This window comes from Tachysurus vachellii, chromosome 2 (assembly GCF_030014155.1).
Source record: "Tachysurus vachellii isolate PV-2020 chromosome 2, HZAU_Pvac_v1, whole genome shotgun sequence".
Taxonomy (NCBI): domain Eukaryota; kingdom Metazoa; phylum Chordata; class Actinopteri; order Siluriformes; family Bagridae; genus Tachysurus; species Tachysurus vachellii.
Genome location: NC_083461.1, coordinates 33,820,469 through 33,844,904, shown reverse-complemented (window position 1 = coordinate 33,844,904; position 24,436 = coordinate 33,820,469). Strand labels below are relative to the sequence as shown.

The 24,436-nt window shown below is 41.1% G+C and overlaps 1 protein-coding gene across 2 annotated transcripts in view; it reads right to left on the bottom strand.

Moving 5' to 3' along the window:
• Positions 1–24,436, bottom strand: part of LOC132841832 (spectrin beta chain, non-erythrocytic 1-like) — an 81,402-nt gene that overhangs the window by 20,262 nt on the left and 36,704 nt on the right. For both annotated transcript variants that reach the window (XM_060864389.1, XM_060864387.1), the window contains 17 exons: positions 19,049–19,200; positions 15,267–15,440; positions 14,914–15,005; positions 14,583–14,663; positions 12,095–12,210; positions 10,500–10,612; positions 9,502–9,689; positions 7,717–7,834; positions 7,384–7,542; positions 6,817–7,119; positions 6,550–6,703; positions 5,149–6,019; positions 4,704–4,841; positions 2,699–3,455; positions 1,696–1,898; positions 1,518–1,608; positions 612–758 (listed from right to left, as the gene is read on the bottom strand). In XM_060864389.1, the coding sequence (XP_060720372.1) occupies positions 612–758; positions 1,518–1,608; positions 1,696–1,898; positions 2,699–3,455; positions 4,704–4,841; positions 5,149–6,019; positions 6,550–6,703; positions 6,817–7,119; positions 7,384–7,542; positions 7,717–7,834; positions 9,502–9,689; positions 10,500–10,612; positions 12,095–12,210; positions 14,583–14,663; positions 14,914–15,005; positions 15,267–15,440; positions 19,049–19,200 (3,857 nt within the window). The remainder of the gene's footprint in view (positions 1–611; positions 759–1,517; positions 1,609–1,695; positions 1,899–2,698; positions 3,456–4,703; positions 4,842–5,148; positions 6,020–6,549; positions 6,704–6,816; positions 7,120–7,383; positions 7,543–7,716; positions 7,835–9,501; positions 9,690–10,499; positions 10,613–12,094; positions 12,211–14,582; positions 14,664–14,913; positions 15,006–15,266; positions 15,441–19,048; positions 19,201–24,436) is intronic.

Here is a 24,436-nt window from a genome sequence, read left to right as displayed (position 1 = left end):
CAAATCAATTTATCTGTATAACGCTTTTAACAATTGACATTGTCTCAAAGCAGCTTTACTGAAGTATAGAAACAGAATAAAAATCGTAACGTTTAAAAGTAAATCGAAGATTTATCCGTAAAGAGCAAGCCTGAGGTGACGGAGGTGAGGAAAAACTCCCTGAGATAATATGAGGAAGAAACCTTGAGAGGAACCAGACTCAGAAGGAAACCTCATCCTCATTTGGTGACACTGGACAGGAAATAATATAAATGTAAATAATGTCCTTCATACAGTACAACAGACAAGTGGAATTAAGCAACCTACGTTAATTAAGCAACCAACAATAATTCCTTCCTGCCGGAGTCCTCAAATGATGGCTGATGAAGACCCACCCACAAAGCTGACCGACAACAAATAAATGACAATAAATGGTCATAGATATTATATTTAAATGCTTAGGATCTACTTCCTGTTTTTCCGTACTTTTACTGGCTGAGCTTTAGTCATCTTCTTGCAATGAATGGCAGTTTTAGATACAGTGTTTAACTTCTCTTTTACAGTCAATTCCCATAGCAATCAGATGCTTTGTTATGCGTATATGATATTTAATGTTATTTGCGGTTTTATACCTTCTGAATTTTCTCTAGCCACTCTTTGTTGGACTGCAGCTCTGCCATGAAGGCCTGGTGCTTGAGCCACTTGCTGTGCAGGTTGCGTGCTTCATCATAGGACATGTCCTGTGCTGTTAACAGCTTCTCACTGATCCACAAGGACAACTGGAAGTGTGGAAGCGACAGTTACACAACCAGGTCAGGAATGTGCACAAACCATGAACACACACACCCCAACATAGAAAGACAAACACACACACACACACACAAACGTACACGTTCATGTTGACATTGTGAGAAAAAAAAAACAGTGTGTTAATGTTTGAATGAGTGTGTTTGCATATGTGTGTTCATGTGTTTTAATGAATTTGTATGTGTGTGCGTGTGTATGTATTAATATGTGTGTGTTCACGTGTTTGTATATCGTCGCTGTCGGGCGGAATCCTTGTATCTCCAAAACCGTTATTTTTAAGAAAATTCCGTACCTTATCTGCAGTGCACAGGGTTTAGTCCGCGTTACAGTGGATTGTCTTGAGCTAAATTCCTGTCCTCAGACGAGCACCAGAACTAGCGGGGGTCAAGATTTTTTTTCTTTGAGCCCAGTGTTTTGAAGACATTTACCTCAGAAGACGTGTTGATTCGTTGCGACTCTTCTTGAGGAGAAATATGCCGTGAAGCTCTCCCACGGAGTGAGGAAGAGGTGGACAGTTGAAGTGTCCAATGGAGTTATGAGATTTGCACTCAAGCTATTTTCAAGACTTTAGATTGGTTAATAACTTGTAAAAATAACAGACCCACGTAGGGACTGACCAATAGCATCGATATGTGAAAAAATATGAAATTGACCAAATTTGGACATATGAGGTTTCCGCCCGACAGCGACGATATGTGGGTTATGCAGGTGTGTTTGTGTGTTCATCTCACCTCCTGACAGTCCTGGAGGAACCTCTGAAGATCTCGGTTATCTTTCAGCTTTGTGAGGAGCTCACTGGCTGCCTGACGATTTTTCTTATGCCTGTAAACACACACCATATCCCAAACCATTTATTTACTATGGCAGCATACACTGATATTTATAAGACTAGAAACTACATCACTGTACCTTTGCTCAATAGAGACCACTTTCTCCTGGATACGTTCGGCGCTAATGTTCCCGTCGCTGACCAGCCTGCGGCCAGTCTCCACCACGCCGTTAATCTTTTCCTCATTAGCGTCCATGGTAGTCATGAAGTCCTCCTGCTTCTTGATAGCCCCTTCTGCTCCTTCAAGGGTAGCTGGCATCTCTGTGTGGGCCAATACGTATTCCTGGAGGAAACAGAACCCGTGTTACTATAACTGCCCAGAAAAACTTTCAAACTCCATGAATCCCATTATATAAATGACATTTTCTCTTTACATTGCCTGTTACATTGCACTATATTCACACAAGCAGCACCTTGCAATGATTGATGATAAATTTCCAGTGACTTAAGTGACAGAAATCTTTAAAGACTAGTTGTTGAAATGTATGCAAATATGGACACTGCAGTAGCTCCCAATTTTGAGCGAAGACGGTAGAGCTCACATAATCTGGAATGCTAGTTGCTCCACCTGCTGCAAAACGTTGTCACTATGGCAACCAATTATAGGAACACCTACTGGAGACTTCATATTACAGCAACTGTGATTGTAGCTTTAATAATTAACTAGTGTATGCTCTATGTCCATACTCCTAACCGACAGCAGTCTTGTAACTTTATTTGCATATATAAATAACTATTGTGTCTTCAGCATCCCACATCAAAAGGCAAGACTGATGCTCCAAAGCATCTCCTCAACTAAACCCAAATTCAAATACATACCCTCAAGTAGAGTTCCTGCTCTGCTTACTCTGAGCGATATCTGTTTCTCTACCATGGTTTCCTTTGGACCAGTCGGAGAAACAGATTTTTTGCATCACTGTATTAACTTATAGCATTAAATGAAATAATATTGCAGCCTTTATAATAATGCAAGAACTGCAGCCTTTTAGCACTGAAATCTAAAGACTGGAGAATGTTCCGACTACATCAACCACACCATAAAGTTTCACTCCGTAAACATAGTATTAGTACTTGTTTCCCCACCTGATTGTTCAAGAAAGCCTCGGCCTGCTTGGTATCCCGGAGGAAGAGCTGATAGGCATGAGACTGCGACAAGAGTTTCTGCCTGTTCTCCCACATCTTCTGGAGCTCGTTCCAGCCAGTGTCCAGTGCTTGCAGCCTCTGACTCAGGAACATGTACTGGGCATCTGTCTGGCCTTGGGTCACTGTCTCGCCCATGTCACGCATCTTTTGGTAGTCTTCCTTGTAGTTACGGATCTCATTCTTGATTCCCTCATGCTGTGCCAAAAGCTTCTCAGCCTCAGTCAGAGTGTTGGGCATGTCCTCGGAAGCCACGGCAGTCTGGGTGCGTGAAAGCCACACCTGGAAGTCATCCAGCTCCCTGAGGAATTGCTGGAGCTTGCTGGCCTCTCCCAGGGACTCTTCACGAGCATGCATGGTACCATTCATCTCCTCCCATACATCTTTGATCTCACCCAAATGACTCTTGATGCCAGAAGCCTGGTCCGGATGCTCTTCGGCCAATCGGTCAGCCTCTTTTCCCAAGTCTCCCAGTTTGTCCTCTATAGCAACTAGATCTCTCTCCATGCCAGTCAGCTTGCGCTGCAGTGCCATGACACCAGCCAGATCGTTGCCTAGATCCTGAGTGGACTCGATCACCTTGGTCTTTTCGCGAATCCAGGACTTGGTTTCGTTGCATTCGAGGTAGTAGTTCTGCACTCCTAGAGCAGAGTTGAGAGCATCCTTCTTCCGGTCTACCAAATCACGATACTGACTCCACCTGGAAAAAGACACAACACAAAATATATCTAAATTAAGAAGTGGGGTTTCTCACCATGCATTTTAAAACTTTTAAGAAAACCCAAATGAAATGATGCAAATCATTTATCTAATCATTTTCCTAAATCATTTATCTATTTATCTAATGATGCAAATCTAAATTATCTAACACAACATCTATGTCTCTCCACGCACCTTTGAAAAGCTTTAAATTATCTTGTTCTACGCTCAGATTCAAATTTTACGCATTCACGTCGACATAATCATCGATTATCTAATAGATTTAGAAAATGTAAAGCTTAAAGTTGATAAAATATGCCTAGAAATAGGCTTAATAATCTTGCATTTGGTTTACTGTCATCTTATTGAGAAATAGTAGAAAAATCTGACCTGATTCAAGATATCACTTGCTAAGATTTCATTTGGTGTGGTTTATACTGTGTGGTAAGTATATTATACTAAGTTCATTCATTCATCTTCTACCGCTTATCCGAACTACCTCGGGTCACGGGGAGCCTGTGCCTATCTCAGGCGTCATCGGGCATCAAGGCAGGATACACCCTGGACAGAGTGCCAACCCATCGCAGGGCACACACACACACTCATTCACTCACGCAATCACACACTAGGGACAATTTTCCAGAGATGCCAATCAACCTACCATTTAATGCATGTCTTTGGACCGGGGAGGAAACCGGAGTACCCGGAGGAAACCCCCGAGGCACAGGGAGAACACGCAAACTCCACACACACAAGGTGGAGGTGGGAATCGAACCCCGACCCTGGAGGTGTGAGGCGAACATGCTAACCACTAAGCCACCGTGCCCCCCTATTATACTAAGTATTATGGAATAATATTATACCATAAATGCTATTACTTTCTTTGTTATTATGAAATTTTTGCTCGGAAAAACTGGCTGAAAAATTCTAATTTGTTTGAGCTAATTAATAGTGATTTACTGTTTTAGCATTCCCTTTAATAAAGTAAACTGTACAGAAAACAGACCAGTACTTTCCTTGGGTTAGTTTGCTATTAATTGGAGTGTTAATCAGATGATAAATGGCACAGAGCAGAAAACAATCTAGCCTGGAATAGTATTGAATCCTTCCTGGAATATCTGTAGGGGAAACACTACTACCTTATTAAATATTCACTGACAGTCTGTGAAACAAGTTGAGGTCTATAGGTAATGATTGGGAGCCATTTGTCCCTGGAGCAGCATATGAGGGTGAAGGTGTTGAGTTTTACCTGGTGTTGAGTTTGTCCTGCTGGGTTTTGATCTCTTTCTCACTTGGGTGCCCACTGTGGATAAGCTGGCGGGCAATCTGGTTCACCACGGCCACCCGAGAGGCCTGGCTGTTAATCTCTGGCTCCAGACTCTCAAATCTGTAACAGAGGAAGTCAAAAATCTAAAGTAAGCCCAACATGTACTGTACAACGTAAGGAAAAGGAAAGATTTTTTTTTCGATTGTTGATAAATAAATGACTTATTTAACCAAAGCAAATTTGTAATATAGCTGAGCTTAGAGTTGATCGGCAGCAGTGGTGTTTAAAAACTCAACATCCAATTAGTAGCACAAACAAACAGCTGAAGCATCAATCAAACCCCCAACCCTTCAGGTGTGAGGTAAACATGCTAACCGCTAAGGCAAACCTATATGATGTACACAACTGCAATTAACTACATGCTTACCTGTGCTGAATCACCTCCAGATCCTCCAGTTTCTCTGGTATCTCCATTCCATTAAGCCATTGCTCCTTTTCGTCGATCCACAATTCACAGGCATCTGCTTCGCTTAGCACTTTGTACAATGCCAGTGCGTCCTGCAGCGCCTGCTTCCTCAACCTGGTCAGTTCAACCACCTCCTTATATCGCTCCTCTATACCTGCGAGACGTCCGTTTGCATCTGCTGAGCGTGCCTGTTCTTCAGGTAGAGCTTTGGATTGCTCGTAAAGAGCATCCAGCACTGGTCTGTAACTGGCAATCTCTTCAGCAACGTCCTTGTGTTTCTTCACCAAAGCCTGTGCCGAGAACTCGTCATGGCCCACGTCAGTGCTGGACACAATGCGCAACGCGTCTAGCATCCAGGCATCCATGTCATCAGCGTCAGCCTGGAACTGGTGCAGGGCACAGGCCTCCTGCAGACGGATCTTGCGCGCTGCTGACAGCTGCTCCAGCGCCACCCACTGTTCCTGGACGTCGGCGATACGCTGACTGATCTTGTCGGCACCAAAGTGGCCGGCGGCTACCAGCTCCTCACCTTGGTGCACCGTCTGCTGGAGGTGTCCGGCACGGCCACTCTTCTCATCTTCAAAAGCCTTGTGCTTGCTGAGCAGGCGCAGTGCCCCTGTCAGGTCCTTACCACAGTCGTCTGATGACAGAATCTGCTCCTTCTCACGGATCCAACCTTCCTCCTCAGCCATCTCCCAGAAGAATTTCCAGAGGCGACGAGACTCTTCCAGACGTGCGCGCCTCTCCGCTGACAGCTGTGTTAGCTCCTGGTAGCAGAACTCCATGTGGGCCACGCGGTCACGGATCACCTGCGGGTCACAGGGCTTAAAGCCTGCACAGAAATGCAAAATGCTATAATGTTAGTTCACTTTATTTATAGAGCTGTAGAAGATGATGTGTTTCCTTCTAGTCTGTTTTATTCTGCATGTAAAAAAGCAGTTATTATTAGTGTTCAGGTGTCTCTTATCTCGCCTCAGCAATGGGACAAAGAACCTCATGACAGATGTTCGACACTGGAGTGACCTGATGATGTTAAAACAAATTAGTAGAATTATAAACCGAGGCAAAGCTTATGGTTGGTTATTTATTTGCTTAATTACTTTGCTTGGAATTGTTGTACAATGCACACAAAGCCTATGCACTTTTTACAAATTTAATAGGTGTAGGCACTGATCTGAAATCAGGTACACATTTTCAGAAACACCTTCAACATTTGAACCGTGATGCAGTATGAGAGTGAGACCAAATATCACCTTGTGGAGGAATAAAGTACTCTCTAGTCTAGTATGTTAATGGTGGCCAAGAACCTCAGACTAGAATGAAGTACTTAAGAAACACTCTCAACCGTTCGGTATTACTTACCTTCAGAGTCATCGGCAAACTTCTGTGCATTGGCATTGACATTTTTGACACGATCAGCCTGTATGGCAATGTCTGCCTCCACCAGAGCGTGTTTTTGCAGCAGGTCCTCTACACCAAGCAGATGTTTTCCATAGTCCTGAGACAACAGCAGCATCTGCACAGACACATGCAATTCACTTGTGTTATTTTTTCTTTTTTTTTTTTATTCATCGTTCATTTTTAATGAATATTGGCGAACCACTAGAAAATGCTAGGCACAAGTCACACCTTCATCTCATCCATCCAGTCCATGATGTAGAGCATCTCCTGAAAGACTCTCTGCAGGCCCAGGTTGAGTTCCAGTCTTTGGCGTCGAGCTCTCAGGAGCTCCAGGAGGTAGCCCCACAGCCGCAGTACGTTGTCTTTGCGCACTGTGATGCGCTTGATGTCATGGTAGTTCTCTGCCTCCAGCTCAGAGGCTACAGCTACTACCACCTGAACACGCTCTTCGTATGCGGCGATGTCCGTCTCGATGGCTTCGTGCTTCTTGGTGGCCGCCTCTACGGCTTGAAGATCAAAACCAAAGTTGTCCTGGAAGGGGCAAGCAACATGGGAGAAGGAATTAGCATCAATGCAACAATGGCATTAGTGACATTTCAGTGTAACTGTCATTATGCTTTTTTAGATCATCCAAAACTACACACGCAAATATATTCCAAAACAAGCTGCAGTACTACAGCTGGCCACAAGGGTTTGCTACAGCCTAAAAAATAAACACAAGCGCATGAGAAGTGTTTCATATAAAAACAAGGTCGGATTGATCTGCGTGACTTGTGTGTACAAGACGTACAGTACCTGTGAGACGAGTCTCTGGTTCTCGCTTAGCCAGGTCTCCCTCATGGCTGCCTTACGATCAAACCTGCGAGCTAGTTGCTCCAACTTCTCCTGGCGAATAAGCTCCGTTCTTAGAGCTAGTTCCCGCTCATGCTCTGCTTTCTCCAACCTCTCCCAACCCTACAAGCATATACGTGTGTGTTGATGAATCCATGTTAAAATATCAATTAAATAAATTACATTTCAGCATTTTAATCAAGTTTATTCAATCAAATCAAATATCAGCGCTCGGGTTATTATTCCCCTAGTACAGATGTACATTATTTCGGTCAAGTAATATGGATAAAATGCTACCTTGTTGATGTCTGATATGAGTTTTCCTTCTCGGGGTATGTAGACTTTCTGATTGTTGGCTCGCATTTTGCTCTGAATGGTAAACAGCAGCACCTCCAAGTTGCCTTTTTCTGTAAACCTGCATAAACAAAACAAGTCAAGTCGCAGTTCACCTGTCATTTATCACCTTTAGGATGTTTTCACATATAGTTCACTTTAAATCTTTAAGTCGTGTTGAAGAGGACCTGACCAGGAACAAGCTGCATTATGGCCTTAGGGCTTTTAGTCTTCAGGTTTGAAGATTAGTTTATTGTTATTAGCCTAAAGAGTGAAAAAGCATCTACAGACATGCAGAAAGTGAAATTGTACGTAGCATGAAAAGTACAGTAGCAGTCATACAGTGAGACAGAGAGAGATATTACACACTGCACTCTAGATCAGGGGCTCCCAAACTTTTCAGACCGCGACCCCCAATATTTGACTGCTGACGACCCGCGAACGATCATCTTCCACGTTAAGCCGTGACCTGTGTTTATTTTTAATGTAAGCCAGCGCGGAGAATGTCTTTTCGCACAAATACGTTGAGCCAAATTGCATGAGTACATCCAACGCAGAAACCCAGAACTCATCCAGCGTCTTGCCGTCAAATGCCGTCCTCAGGGTTCGATCGGTTGAAAGTTCTATCAGCGCATCTTCCATATCTGACGCCAGATGATTTGCCGTGGTTACATTGAATGGTGACCTTAACTGTCGTAATTAATCGGAGGAAACAAAGTTTTATTTCCAGTTTATTTTAATTATCCTAAAGTTATACTCATTTAAAAAAAAAAATTTTTTAGAATAAATAAATAAATAAATAAATAAAGTTTCTGGAAATCATCTCGCGACCCCCCCACACTTTGGGAACTGCTGCTCTAGATTATGAATGTTCTAGCGAGTAAAAAATGATGAACAATGGAAACATTGTACACAGCCCAGAAGTGTTGGAGAGGGAGATATTACACATATCACACATTTCTATTACACATAGAGTACGAAAGCGGTCAGAGTCTGATATCAGAGTCCAGAGTCAGTGTGTGGAAGACCGAGTGGCTTGTGCAGGTGTTACTGGTTACAGCTCAACAGAGCAAGTGGACTCAGAAGGAGACTCTGTTCTATTTTAGGAAATTTGATATTATATTATTATTATTATTATTATTATTAATATATTGAATATATCCAACAGTGTCTAGTGCCATATAAACGGTCACTTCGCCCTGATTTAGCTAAACGTATTTGACGATTTGTTCGATTTTCATTTAAATCAAATCACGCTTCAATGCTATAGATCTACCGACGGTAGTACTGGCTGCTGTGAGTGGTTGATAAATGACATCCAGACACTAAATACTGTGTACCAAGTTATTATATAGTAACTACTTCAGTTCCTGACACTGACACAATGCTACTATTATTGCAGCACAATAAACGACTTATTTGCTAGTGCCACGGTGGCTCTATTAGCTTATCTGTACGCTGCAAGCCAGCACTGAAGAGGCATTTGAGCTTAACAGAAAAACTGGAGCTATATGTGTTAAGCAAGTGTCAAGTTTCTTATCTCTTATCTGCATAGAAATGCAGCGCAAAGAAATGCTCGGATCTCAGACCACGTGTGTAAACATGGTTACGTCCATGGAACTTTAGTGCTGATCTAATCTCTACTCACCTTTGATAGTAGAGTCATTTCAGAAACATGAGATATTAGAATAAGAATGAATATCAGATTAAAGGCATTACTGAGGAATAAGGATTTAATGGTGAACTCACTTAGGAGGTTTCTCCACTGTTCGGTAGGTGTTAAATGCCTGAAGCTGCTGCTGCACTCCAACCAGAGAGTTGGCAAACTTGCGATTATTGAGGATAATGATGGTCTGTTCGATCCATTCCAGCAGGTCCGAGGCCAGAGATTCATACTTCTCAATCATCTTCTCAGTCTCAATAGCATGATCTAGCACCTATGCAAGGAATGTGGTGAAAAAGTATACAAAAGAATTTACTAAGATTTTTCCCCCCTTTTTCAGGACAAAAATAAGATATTAAAAGGTTCCAGATTTCCAGTCTGGAAAACCAGTAAAGTTCTAATCAATTTCCTGAAGTGGAGCTTTTTTTGTGATTGGACAAAAATACAGACAAAAATCTTGATTTTGATTGAACTTTGTATTGAACTGTTTGTACATTTTAGCGGAAAACTAGAATTGGCGAACTGAAGGCACAGAAGACAAAATTTTGTGAATTCTTTGGAATAATAATTTTGAAAAACAGTGCAATCTGGATATCGCACAGTTCTCGTTTATTTCTGAGATTGCCAAATCCTGGAAGGACTGCTTATTCAGCTTATCATTCTCACTGTGCATCAAACCTACCTGAACACTGGCATCATTTTAATAATTAGATATGAATAATTAAAACCATGATAAAATTGTTTCCATTCTGTGCACGTATTCCAGTTTCATGACTTTGATGCTTCATTTAGTTAAGAGCACAGTTCGACTCACGGTCGATAAAAAACAAACAAACAACGAGATGCAAATTAATAAGATGTTCTGAACCACATGCTATTAACTGCTGAATAGCGAGGAAGGAAGCCATGCTGTTAAATTAAAAACTTACACCAAACTCGCGGTGACTAACGTGATGATTCTTGTCATGTTTTGATTCTTTTGATGGTGTTTTTTAATTGTCTCTTACTTGGTGTTAATTAGGACAGAGGACACTAGCAGCTTTAAAAGCCCAGAGGTATACACAGCTATCCTGGGGAGTCTTACCTTCCCAATACGTTTGCCTTCAACTTTCAGTGCCTTCATCTTGGAGAAGTAATGATAGTAAGTGACAACATAGGTGATGATGGACTTTTCATCAGGATGGTCAACGCTGATATCTGCATTAGACAAAAAATACACGTGTCATACACAAGCACCAGTGTTCCCAAATCCCAAACAACAGGCCAACTTTCAGGCAAAACACAAGGGCATGGCTTCCTTATTTTATTCAGAAACACAAAAAAGGGAAGTGTACTGTCTGAAGTTTGAGCTTTCTACATGCCGGATGTGTCCTGATGCTTTATCACGCTCCTGTCTTTGTTCTCTGCAGGCTTCTGAAGGTCTCAGCTCACTTCTGAATTCTGACTCCATAACACAACAATAATCAACCAGAAAACTTTCTAAGCCATCATCTCTGATTACAGTACATACAGTAATAGATGGAGCGGTGCCTATATTGCTAAGGTGTGTCCCAAATCTCACACTTATTCCATACGCTATTCCATGTTGTAGCATAAACAGTGTGAAGAAGTTGTTCACATTAATCACCCTGAATGATGGACCTATTCAACAAAAAATATCACTTCAGAAAGTTCACAGCTTTGCTTATGTAGAGGAAGTAGGGAGGGTCTATGAGGCACTATGAGGTATTGTGCTTTACTCGTCACTGTGTTTGATCCCCAATGTGCTTTACTTGTGACTGGGTTTGATCCCCAATGTGCTTTACTCGTCACTGTGTTTGATCCCCAATGTGCTTTACTCGTCACTGTGTTTGATCCCCAATGTGCTTTACTCGTCACTGTGTTTGATCCCCAATGTGCTTTACTCGTCACTGTGTTTGATCCCCAATGTGCTTTACTCGTCACTGGGGTTGATCCCCAATGTGCTTTACTCGTCACTGGGGTTGATCCCCAATGTGCTTTACTCGTCACTGAGGTTGATCCCCAATGTGCTTTACTCGTCACTGTGTTTGATCCCCAATGTGCTTTACTCGTCAGTGCATGTGGTGCATTTTTATTTAGCTTTTATAGTAAAAAAAAAAATAGTACTTTAAAAGGTACCACACCTGGAAGGTCAACAACTGATTAACACACATGACCAACCTTCAAGTCACATACCATTTTTGGTAACAGAGAGGGGTAAAAACATAACGTGTAAAATCATTGTCTTAAAAACAACAACCAAAAAAAAGGTTTCCTATTGCGATGTCCTAATTTCGTGTCAGTAGAATCTATTTTCGGCCTTCTGCTCCTCAGCTACAAGGCTATAACAGCATTGTCCTACTTGCGGATATAGGGCATCAAGAAGCCTCAAACAGTAGGTTACAGACGTAACTGACTAACGAGTAAGAAGGAATTGATCTATTACACCAGATGGTGTTAATATTAAAAGAAAAAGAAAAAAAACAACCTCTATCTATAGAGGAAGCTAAATCTCTAAGAACTGAAATATTAAACACTCTGATACAGCAAACGCTAGCAGTCCACAAGCTGCTGTAATCTGATCACCGGTCATAGCAAGGCAATGTCAGTGTCATGGGGTTTTGTTTTGTGTAAGAAAGAGCAAAATATTTGCAGCTTTAACTGCTTGTAGAGACGAACCTTCAGGGTCCAGCAGCTTCGTGAGGCCCAAGTGCTGTTCAGCCAGGTTAAAGGCATTCTGCAAATTATAGTGAGCATTGGATTTCTTCAGCTTGTCAAAGTCTATCAGGTCAGGCCTGTGAAAGAGAGAGAAAGAATGAGAAAGAGAGAGAGAGAGAGAGAGAGAGAGAGAGAGAGAGAGAGCACCATAGTGAGTGAGGAAAAAGCAAGGACAGGAGAAAAGAAGTGAGCAAGAGACAAAGAGGAGACCATGGATGTGAGCAAAGGGAAAAACAGGAAGAAAAAGAACGAGAGAGGTGAATGGATAAGTGAGTGAGTGAGTGAGTGAGTGAGTGAGTGAGGGAGGGAATGAGAGAGATGTCAAAAAACGAGTGCGATTCAAAGCAAGGACAGGGGAAAAAGAAGATCATGCATGTGAGAGAGGAAGGGAGGGGGTAGATAGAGAGAAACAGGAACAGAGGTGAATGAGTGAAAGAGAGAGAAAAGAAGGAGAGGGATAGCAAGAGGTGAGTGGGTAGGGAAAAAGGAAAGTGAGAGGAATGAGTCACAGTTAGAGAGTCAGGAGAGAGTGAAGGAGAAAAAAAAGAAAGAACGAAATAAAAAGAAAAAGAAAGAAATTGCTTATCATTACAGATGGGGAAAAAATTTATCTGGCACTATATACAGTTGAGGCCAAAATTATTAGCCCCCCAGGAATTTTGGAACATTTTCCTAAAGATCTTTCCAATGTTTGCAGCATTGATAAAACTTGATATAATCAAACATTCGCCAGTGCTATTTAGTAGCTTTTGGTACATTTTGGAATATAAAATACATTTTTAGGCTTGCTTTATAATCAAATATAGTGAAAATGGGGTGGTCAAAAATATTAGCCCCTTGTGAATATTTGCTTTCAAAACACACCCAATTAATCAATCAGCTTTCAAAACACACCTAATTAATCAATCAGCTTTCAAACCACACCTGTGCAGTCAATTGGCTTCCTAACAACACCTGGGCATTCAATCAGCATTAAAGGACTCCAAGGAACAGGGCACTTGAACACATTATTGGGAGAGACTACTTTTACTCACCATGCCAAAGACAACGGAAATCAGTCTTGAGCTCAGAAAGAAGATAGTGGAGGCTCATGATAAGGGGGAAGGCTATACTGCCATTTCCAAGCTTTTCACAGTGTCTAGAACCGCCGTACGTTGCATCATTGCCAAGTACAAGGAGACAAATTCTGTAAGAAACAAACCTGGGCGTGGTCGTAAGCGCAAGATTTCAAGAACCCTGGAGAGGAAAATAGTCAGAGATATCAGCAAGATGCCCCAGACATCTGCCAAGATGATTGTTGCTGACCTGGCCTCTTCTGGAGTTGATGTTTCAAGGAACACAGTTGTGAGGGCTCTTCATCGTGGTGGGCTTCAGGGCCATCGTCCCAGAAGAACCCCTTTACTCAAACAGCGGCACATCACAGCTAGACTGAGGTTTGCCCGTGAACATTTGAAAGGTAAAGATGAGTTTTGGGAGTCTGTGCTTTGGTCTGATGAGACTAAACTGGAACTGTTTGGGCACATGGATGTTGCTTATGTTTGGCGAAGAAAGGGTGAGGCCTTCAACCCTAAGAACACAGTTCCCACAGTTAAACATGGTGGTGGGAGCATCATGCTGTGGGGCTGTTTTGCAGCTTCAGGCACAGGGAGCCTTGTTCGGGTGCATGGCATCATGAAAAAAGAAAATTATGTTGACATTTTGAGGGATAATATGCAGAAATCTGCTCGTAGTCTAGCCTTAGGTCGTCGCTGGGTCTTCCAACAAGACAATGACCCAAAGCATACATCGAAATTGGTCCAACAGTTCCTGAAGGATACCAAAACAAAGGTCCTGGAGTGGCCCGCACAGAGCCCAGACCTCAATCCTATTGAGAATCTGTGGCGAGTGCTCAAAGTGAATGTCCATGCTCGGAAACCACGTAATTTGGACCAGCTGGAGCAATTTGCAATGGAAGAATGGGCTAAAATCTCTCAGGAAACCTGTGCCAACCTAGTAAAGAACTACTCTAAGAGGTTGTTGTCAGTTGTGGCTCAGAAAGGGTTCACTATTGACTATTAATGACCGGGGGCTAATAATTTTGGACGTTTCATTTTTGCCCTTTCTTGTTTCAACTCACTATTTCAATTAAATATCCTTCAAAAAAAAATCAAACTTAGTGGAGATTTTGTCTTTGTTATTTTGGAAACAAACACACTATAAAACACTTGTTGTTAATGGTCATTTCCATGGAGAAATCAAGAGTTTTGTCTAATTTCATAAGGGGGCTAATAATTTTGGCCTCAACTGTACTAATATGTACTGTATGTTCTGACTTAAGGAGAGGGTGGAAGAGAAAAAAGAAAGGAAGGTAAATCAAGAGGGAGAGAAAAAAAGAGAGAGAGAGAGAGAGAGAGAGAGAGAGAGAGCACCCCATGGTGCAGCATAGTGAACTCTAATCTAGTTTCTCTACCTGTGTTTGTGAATGAGAGCGTTGAAGGCCATGCCATCTCTCCAACTCGTGGTGAAATTGTGAATGTTGACATTTGGATAACTGGAACATAACAGAAAGGTCCGAGTTCAGAATCAGACACAGGAACGAGTGAGAACAGTCAGATCAGAACACGGAGTGATAAACGTTATCAGGCTTGAAAAACTCAGAAGCTCATCTGGTAAAACTGTGATGATATAAACAGCACGACTTTAACTGAATTCTTTATAAAGCCTGCTTTTAAATCAGGAACAAGGCTGATTACCTGAAACCTGTGTGCGTGTGTGTGTACAGTATGTGTGTGTGTCTTCACCCTGCGGTCTTCATCTGACACCAGAGAAGCAGAGCATCCTTGGCAGACTTCTTTTCCTTGCTGTCTTCCGTCTCAACGCTAATGTCCTGAATCTGTCAGACAGAATTCCAACCGAGATCTGCTCATGTGCACGCACCACACACACACTTCACAGCTTACACAAACACCAATCACACCCACTTACTTGTAAAACCCTTCATACTCCTGATAATATACTATAGGTGCTGTATGATGACTCATAGCTCTTTACTTTGTTTTTTCTCATATTATTCAGTCTTCACAACAACGCATTGATGAGTAAATTGATGAGAAACACATCAACCAATGGGGGAAAACCTCCATGGTGAGCTGACCTGGAAGCGCAGAATGATGGTCCAGATGAGGCCCAGCGTTAGACGGTGGTTGCCATCAACAATGTCATGGGATCCCATGTTCTCCAGGTGAACACGCTGTTCTTTGAGGAACTGCAGAGCTTTGTCCACGTTCTCCAGACAGTGAATTCTCATACGGCCTTTCGTCGGCTTCGGCTGTGGAGAAAACCAATCGTTGTCAACTTTATCGAGACCTCAGGAACTTTTGTTTTCATTCATTCATTCATTTTCTACCGTTTATCCGAACTACCTCGGGTCACGGGGAGCCTGTGCCTATCTCAGGCGTCATCGGGCATCAAGGCAGGATACACCCTGGACGGAGTGCCAACCCATCGCAGGGCACACACACACACTCTCATTCACTCACGCAAACACACACTACGGACAATTTTCCAGAGATGCCAATCAACCTACCATGCATGTCTTTGGACCGGGGGAGGAAACCGGAGTACCCGGAGGAAACCCCCGAGGCACGGGGAGAACATGCAAACTCCACACACACAAGGCGGCGGTGGGAATCAAACCCACAACCCTGGAGGTGTGAGGCGAAAGTGCTAACCACTAAGCCACCGTGCCCTCAACTTTTGTTTTTTTTTAAAAAAAAAAAAAAAAAAAAGTTGTTCTGATTATTTAAGAGAAACTGTACAATTCAGCTTTTCTTTCTGTTTTATTTCCCTTTGGTTTTTTTTTTTTTTTTTTTTTGCAAAACCTGTGCATCTTGCTATTTTCAAAATTTTGGCCTTTATGTACAGCTTGTGTTTTTAGTCCTTGCGTGAGTCGTTTTGGAAGCATATCTCAAGTTCCCATTAAATGTAGTCTATATACTATACTATACTTCTGCTATTAACTTAAAAAAAAAAAAAAAAAACCTATGAAAGCTAAGTGATATTTATTCAGACAAATTACACTAACCAGAGAAAGCTTGTTTTTTTAGTTAGCTCTTGAAGGTTATAGTGTGTGTGTGTGTGTGTGTGCATGCATGTAGACAGACAGATAAACAGATATATTCTTTCAGCCTCTATAATCTATGCCAAAGTATCTGTTCATGTTTCAGCATGAATGGTATTTTGGTATTTTTCAGCTTGTATATCAATTTTCCAGCCCATTTTTTTTTCTTCTTGGCTTTTACTCTTGATTACGTGACCTGATGCTATGGTGTCATGACTTCAACATCAGTCAAATAGGATGTGTTTCATGTGTTACACCACATGCAACGCTATTCCCTTTGCTTTCTGGACTAATAATGTCTGAACAGCCAGTGGAGCTGGAGGTTGGGGGATTAATAGCCTGGCTGTGCTGGAGCGCTCCACTGTGATTTCAGTACAGAGTCGGCTTTTGCAATACAACGGTTTTATTGTCTTTAAATGATATTACACTTCTACAATATCCTGTTTCCGGCAATTATATTACATCAGCAGTCCTGCCAGTTAACTCCATTCATCAGGGACGGCACTAAAAAGATGAAAAAAAAAAGAATAAAATGCTGAAAATGGTCAAAACAATTTGTTTTTTCTTCACTATAAGTATTAGAAGGCCTACAGGACGTGTCACATCTAACACTCTCAACACGTTAATGATGTTACAGTTGATGATTCTTATTAAATGCTTAAATATACTTTCTTTCCCATGCAGAGCTCAGGCATGTCATGAAAACGAAAATTCATACGTTTATGGGAGAGAAATTCTGGCCATGTTAACATTGGATAACTAATTTGTAAAATGATCATCTAGAAAATGTATTTTTTTCATGACTACAGCACATAGTGTGAACTCAACTCGATATCCGCCATCCAGACAACTGGCTTACTGCAAAGAGTCAAACTCTTAAATTCAAGAAATAAAATTTTTACACCAATATCTCAATCCTAGTATAAGAATTCGATTGAGACTACAATCTCCGTGAGTTTAGTTCTCAGGACACTTCACCTTACAGGTTTAACCAGATACTTTACGTCTGAACGGTTGTTAAAAGTTCGTCAAGAAACTCTAGTGTTTTTAAAAAGCCACCTATAAAAACATGCTCGATATGGCAAATGTATGTGGACACCTGTCAATCAAACCCATAGCCAGATATACCCAAAACATAAAGCTGCCACCAAGATGGAATCATAAAATTGTCTTTATTTGCTTCAGCATTAGAAAAGGGTCTAGACCTCATTTTAAAACCTGCTTCATCATGACAATGCCCCTGTGAACAAAGCGAGGTCCATGAAGACAGACTGCCACAAACTAAACCCCACTTAACACAGCTGTTCTGAACTACTGTATGCCACTTTTCCACCGAGGCAGTTTGAGTGCTGGTTCAGAGCCAGAGCCTAATTTAAAATCAGTTCTTTCTTTTTCGACACCAAAAGCACCGGCTCTAAACCAGGAAAAGTGAACCGCTTGAGTCAGGGGCTGGGAGCAGGGTTACTATGACCAACAAGGCAAAAGAGAACGTCGCTTTTTTTAGCGCTATTTTTAAATCAGGATTCGCCGCATTTGGATGCCAATGTAAGTTCAGCATTAACAGTAACGTAACATCTGCCATTGTTGATGTTGTGTTTGCGGCTGCTGCACTAACGTTGCTGTATAACGTTGTATACGGTGACATAAGACTTGGCTCTGTGATGGCTCTCTAGCCCATGGAAAGGAAAACTGGTTCTTAGAAGGCTTGCCAGTGAAACCAGCTTCGAACCAGCAGCAGCACTAGCTCTGAACCAGCACCTGGTTCTTTCTGGTGAAAAGTGGGCACAAGTCACTTCAATTCCTGAACCAACCAAAGCCCTAACAGATATCTAGTAGAAATCCTTTCCAGTAGCGTAAATGATAACAAAACGGAGACTAAATCTGCAATGTGATGTTGAAATAACGCATGAATGTGATGGTCAGCTGGCCACAAACGTTTGGTCATATGGACCAAAACTGTGAGAAATGTAAGGTTGTTTACATTTTTCATCATTTTTGGGTGATTCCATGTGGCTGCTCCTGTCCCAACGATACATAGATAACGTTTTTTAAAGCCAGCTTCACCTCCTGTCACTGGCTGCATCCCAAAGTGCAAAGCAGAGCACAAGCTGTGTGTTAAATTTGTGCACTGTCAGGGGTTACCCAACCCTAGGGTATGGTTAAAGCTAAGGGATACTGATCAGAAAGTTGGGGTTTAAATCCTCAGCATTGACGGACCCTTGAGCAACCCTCTTCTGTTTTAGGATGAAACAACTTGTTGATCAGAAAAATCTGAGGAAAATGACCAGACAGAAGCAGGCAGAAAGAAAATAGCAACTCAGTGGAAACCAGTAGATGATTTTGTTTATGTTAGATGGTTAGACCCTGTATTGTGACCCCAGCTTCCTTACAAGAGAAGAATTTCAGTGTGCTATAATAAACGTGTGACAAATAAAGGCTTCTTCATCTTTAGTATGCTGCCAAAAAAATGTAATAAACAGGTAACACCACTAGTACTATTCTCCAGCAAGCTTCAGCAGGTATGAACTCGAACAAACAGACTGATTATGAACATGCCCTTAACCTTAAACTAGCCACTAGAGCCCTGTACCACCACCCAGAGGATTAATAAGGATAGAAGCTGCAGGGAGCAAAGAGATGCTGAACCTCACATCACATAATGATCTAGAACCCAGTTCTCTTATTTTTGTCACCATGAATTCATGTTGATAGAGCTAATAATAATGAAATTGTTGCTTAAAATAAAAAGACTTAAGGAATGTGAATGAAGATCCAGACATCGTGTTACATGCTGCAAACACTACTACAGTACGTACCAGTCTCTCTCCAGACAGCACCTCCAGGAGCTTAATGAGCATGCGGCCATCCCTCAGATCCATGTAGAGGTCTGTGATGCGGCAGGAGACTCGGGCCAGGTGGGAGTTCACCCATTTGGTAAAGGTCTTCTTCTGCACTGCTTCACGCTCATCTGCAAAGGAAAAGAAAGAATTCGAAATCCTCCGGCCCATTCTTTCTTTAAAAAGCAACCAATGAAACATACGTAGTTTCAACAGCAAGGTGCACTCTCAGGACAAAGGTAAAAGCTACTAATCTGTAAATTAGCATGTCATCTTGGTGCTACCTATACTCTAAATTATGCCTGTAAAAATGGTAATAATATTTTAAAAGGCACATGATCGCAACATGTGGTCTTTTTTGTAAGTAAAACATACATACTAAAGGTAAAGATGGTGTAACTGTTGAGGGTTCCACCCCAGTGCCAAGATAAAGAATCTGTTTTTTTCCTGAAGTGTGGGGTGGTTGAAAGATAAGAAAATGCTTTTCAGTCACAACTGAGATTCAGCACACAGGCAGTAGAGGGTGCTGGTGCAAATTAGAAGCTGCTGCTTTTTAACTTGATATTAAAGTTAAATGCCAGTTTATGGGCTCATTTCTTCCAGTAAATTGCTTACAAACAATCCAAACTACAAGATACCAAAAAGAGAAACAACCCACTCCTATTTTCCACCGTTGTATTTGTCTGAGCAGGCTTCTCGTTTCCAGCGAGCGGTCGTTAGCAGAAACGCAATTATTTTAATACGGCTGAAGCATCTAATGCCAACCTGATCACTCGACATGTTTTCTCTCAGGCTTGTTGGGTGGTCTGGTGGAGCTGTAAGGCCATAAAGCAAGCTTTCACCTATACATCCAACCTCCCACATACGCACACAACCACCCACCCGCTTGGCTCTATGAAGTGTGTCAACGCCAACGCCTTTGCTGGATGCAGCATTTGCTTAATGCTCTCCAAAACCCGTTGCCATAGAAATCTGGAGCAAAGATTTGCAGCCTCTTTGTGCAGACTGGTCCACAGACCTCACAACTATCAACTGCTAACATATCAGTGCCGTGTGGAAAGTTGTAGAACATACATCAAATAAAATATAGTGATAGAATTATACAACTAATACAACAGCTCTGAATAATACAGATGTTAGCAGTTAAGGACCAGGCCAAGACAGTGGACTGAAACAACACCTAATATCTGATACAACACCTTATACAGTATCTAAATTTAGACCAACAGACATTTACACTGTCACTGGATTTATATAGCAAGCTAAAATACACACAGCCTAACACACACAGTACAACAGACAGTCAAACAACCTCACACACAGCCCAACATTCACTCACTCACACAAACACAGCAACATTCAGACACACAGCCCAAAACACACACACACACAGCCCCACACACACACACACACAGCTCAACACTCACACACACACAGCCCAACACACAGCCCAACACTCACACACACACAGTCCAACACTCACACACACACACACCCAACACACAGCCCAACACTCACACACAGCCCAACACTCAGCCCAACAACCCCACAACAGCCCAACACACACACACACACACAGCCCAACACACACACACAGCCCAACACACACACATACCACCCAACACACACACACAACCAAACAGAAGACTGAAGTCAGGGCTAAGCAGCAGTAATCTGTACTTGTGTGTGGGTCAGAGAAATTATCTTCTGCTCTGTGTTTGCTCCTACATTCAAGTGCTCTAAAACCCACCAGTGACTCATTGCACTCAAAGGCAGAGAAGCTACACTGCTTTGCACAAGTAATTGCCCCTGAACATTTCTAGATGTTGAGATGTTATGAATCGAGCAGACGAAAAATAGACAGAATTGGTATCTGAATTACACAATGTGTCTAACGTGTCTGGAGGCTTTTAGGAACATGTAAAGATCATGTGACACTTGTAGCACACATATAGACTGAACTATTATGGCAAATTGGCTGCAGAGTGGAATGTGATAACTTACTGGTTAAGGTGCTGGACTACTGATTGTAGTAGTCTTTAATTACTAAGATTCTAAGATTATCTATTATTACTAAGATATCTAAGATTGTGAGTTCAAATCCCAGGGCCACTCATATGCCACTGCTGGGCCTCTGAGAAAGGCCCTTACCACTCAATTGCTCAGCTGTATATATGAGATGGCTGTAACATTACAAAATATGGAAAAGTTCAATGGTGGTGAACACTTACGCAAGGTAGATCAGATTTTGGAAGAAAGCATATTGGATATTGGATCCTGTAAGAATGCTGAAATTGGATTTGGGAAAGTAATTTCTTTTTTTAGTTGGAAATGTTTCCATACCAAGCGCTTTGAATGGTATTTCTTGTGTTAGGATTGATTTTGATTATTTTTGCACTATTGATTTTTTTGCACTATTATTATTATTCTGCACTTTTGATTTGTTTTACACTACATGATATTTACAGTGCAAGTGATTTTTGTGTGCGAGGGTTTAACTGGGAAGTGCTTATCTTACAAACATTCGCTGTAAGCATAGCAGTCTACAAAGAAAACAATATCAAATGGATTGGTAGTGGCTAATAATCAAGGTTTCAATATCAGAAGAGTAAGTGGTACTGTGGCATCTCAAACTATTTTATAAGCTTACATTAAAAATAATAATAATAATAATAATAATAATAATAATAATAGCAACAAAAATAATTCAGAAAAAAAATCTGTTCTGCCAACAAACCATATTCATACACATATTTGTAACATATACTCTTTTCTATATTTCCTACACACATACATATATGTATATATATATATATATATATATATATATATATATATATATATATATATATATATATATATATATATTTTCCTTTTGGATGTCAAGATTATTCTAACTATTTTTATTCTATTGTTTATTTGTAGTTTTCAATTCTACACGGACAATTTGAAAACATTTTGCTGCATGTCGTTCTGTGTACGGTTGTGTACGTGACAAATAAAACACGAATTAGAATTTGAATAACCATTGAATAAATTATTTGAATAAAACATGCTCTCAAATTTTTTATATTAATATTGGTGTCTATTCTGGTGTCATTTATTTAAGATACAGTCTTGAATCATTTCTGAAATCTGCAACTGGATGGATATGAGCACATATAAGTTCCTCAACTTTAGAAAATATCTAATTAATATTTTACTTGTAGATTTGTAATTTGTATTTATATTTGTTTGCTTTATTTCCACACAATTACAACCTTTGCTTGTCACTATTAATACATAAATACTATCTTTCTTTTATGATCAACTGCTTTAAATGTTCTGATAAGTATAATACACACAGGTGAACAAGCAGAACGCCAACAGGCTATTCTTAACTACAACATCAGTGTAATCAACCGTCGTAATTAAAGATAGTGGTGTCTAAAAGCTTTGAACTACCTGTGAACTAAGTTCTGCACTCAGACATTAATATCCAACTTCCACTAATGTCCTTATATAGAAGCCTTTATTTTGACACATATACATTACAGACCAGAAAAATTCGTTCTACACACATCCCACATTTGGAGGTTGAGGTCACAGCGCAGGGTCGGTCATGATACAGCACGGCAGAGAGGGATCAGCGCCATGATCAAGTGTCAGCTTGTCAGTGCTGGGGCTTGAACCCCAATCCTCCACTCAACATCCCAGAGCCACTTGTGCCACCACTGCCTGGTGATTGCTGGATTGCTGGTTTTCCGTTACCATTTTTATTTTTTTTAATATTTTCCCTCAAATGCTGCAAGTAATGGGAGTTTCTAACGTTGTAACATCACATCATTTTAGATACCTGTACATATTTGAACATATCTGTTACCCCAATGTACACTTAACACTGCTACTCCTGCTTATAGAGGGTTTTAAAACGTTTATATAATAGTTGTGCTAACACAGATTCTAGATTTCCCATGTAAAACGATACTCTAACCAGGTTTAAAAGCAGGGCTTAAAATAATGACATCCTGGAGGTCAGTGTGAAAAGCCCTAAAGAGAGTGAAGATACCGGACAAACCCAGGAGACCTACAGCATGTGATTGTACATCAGTAATGTAGGAATAGCTTTTACTTGTCTAGGATTATTTCCTCATTCCTAAAGATAAATATTCTTGCTCCAATTTCACAACAATTACCCAAATACTTCAAAAAAGGCTCATTGTTTTGCCAGGACATGCTCTACAGGAGCTGGTGATAGATACGGCATCATGATAAAGGCCAAAACAAGATAACAAACCTGGAACACAACCTACTGCTGCTGCTGCTACGTAGGAAGGAAATAGTATATTGCGACTTTACCAGCCACTTTATTAGGAACACCTGAACATTCATGTAGATATCTAATCAGATGCAGACACACGTGCACTTAACAGTAACATACGAATGGGAGGAGAAGTGTGCCCTTGTTAGTAGTTTTAGCCAGATGGGTTGGTTTGAGCATTTTCACACAACAGTCTCTAGAGTTTACACTGGATGGTGTAAAAAAAAAATAAATAAAAAAAAGAACCATACAGAAATGCTTTCGATTAACTCATATACTGTATATAAGCGCCCTATAAGAAGAAAAGCAGAGCCTTGAGTCACATGACCATCAGCTTCCACTCCTGTCAGCATAGAACAGTATTCATAGACTACACAGACACACTGAAACTGAGAAAAAGTGCAAGCAATACTTTTAGACAATCCTTAACTCTCAGTCAATCCTTTGGCTTCGTGCTACCGCCACATGGCTGACGGGATAAGTGCATGAATGACCAAGTGTATAGGTGTACCTAATATAGTGGCCGCTGAATGTATTATGATAAATACAAACAAAAGACGCATAAATGCAAAAAAAACATGTTTGCCAAATATAACCATTTACTTCTCCCTTTTCTGAGACACAGCAGTTATTTAGTCTGTATTAGATTTAACACATTAAAGGTCAATTTATTCTGAGAGCCAATAGGGAACAGTAGACAAGGATTGTATTTACAGAGTTAAGGATCCTTGTGCTGTTAAAAGCCTCTACAGCTCTTCAGTTACGCTGACGTGCTGCAAAGTGTCTGCTTCTGCAGTTTGATCAAAAACAACAGCGTGCATCAACAATCAATTTGCTGCAGTTAATCAATACTCAACTGCCAGGAGGCTGCTTCAAGCCTGTATTTTACCACCTGGCTTAATGGTGGTAGTGGAGTTTAAAGAAGCTGTGTGCTTCTCTCTCTCTCTCTCTCTCTCTCTCTCTCTCTCGATCATGCAAGCTCTTTAATTTGACCTTGACCCTTGCCGCTGGGACATTGTGCATCATTAATGAGACACCATTTCTGGCTCCGTCCGTAACTACACGCT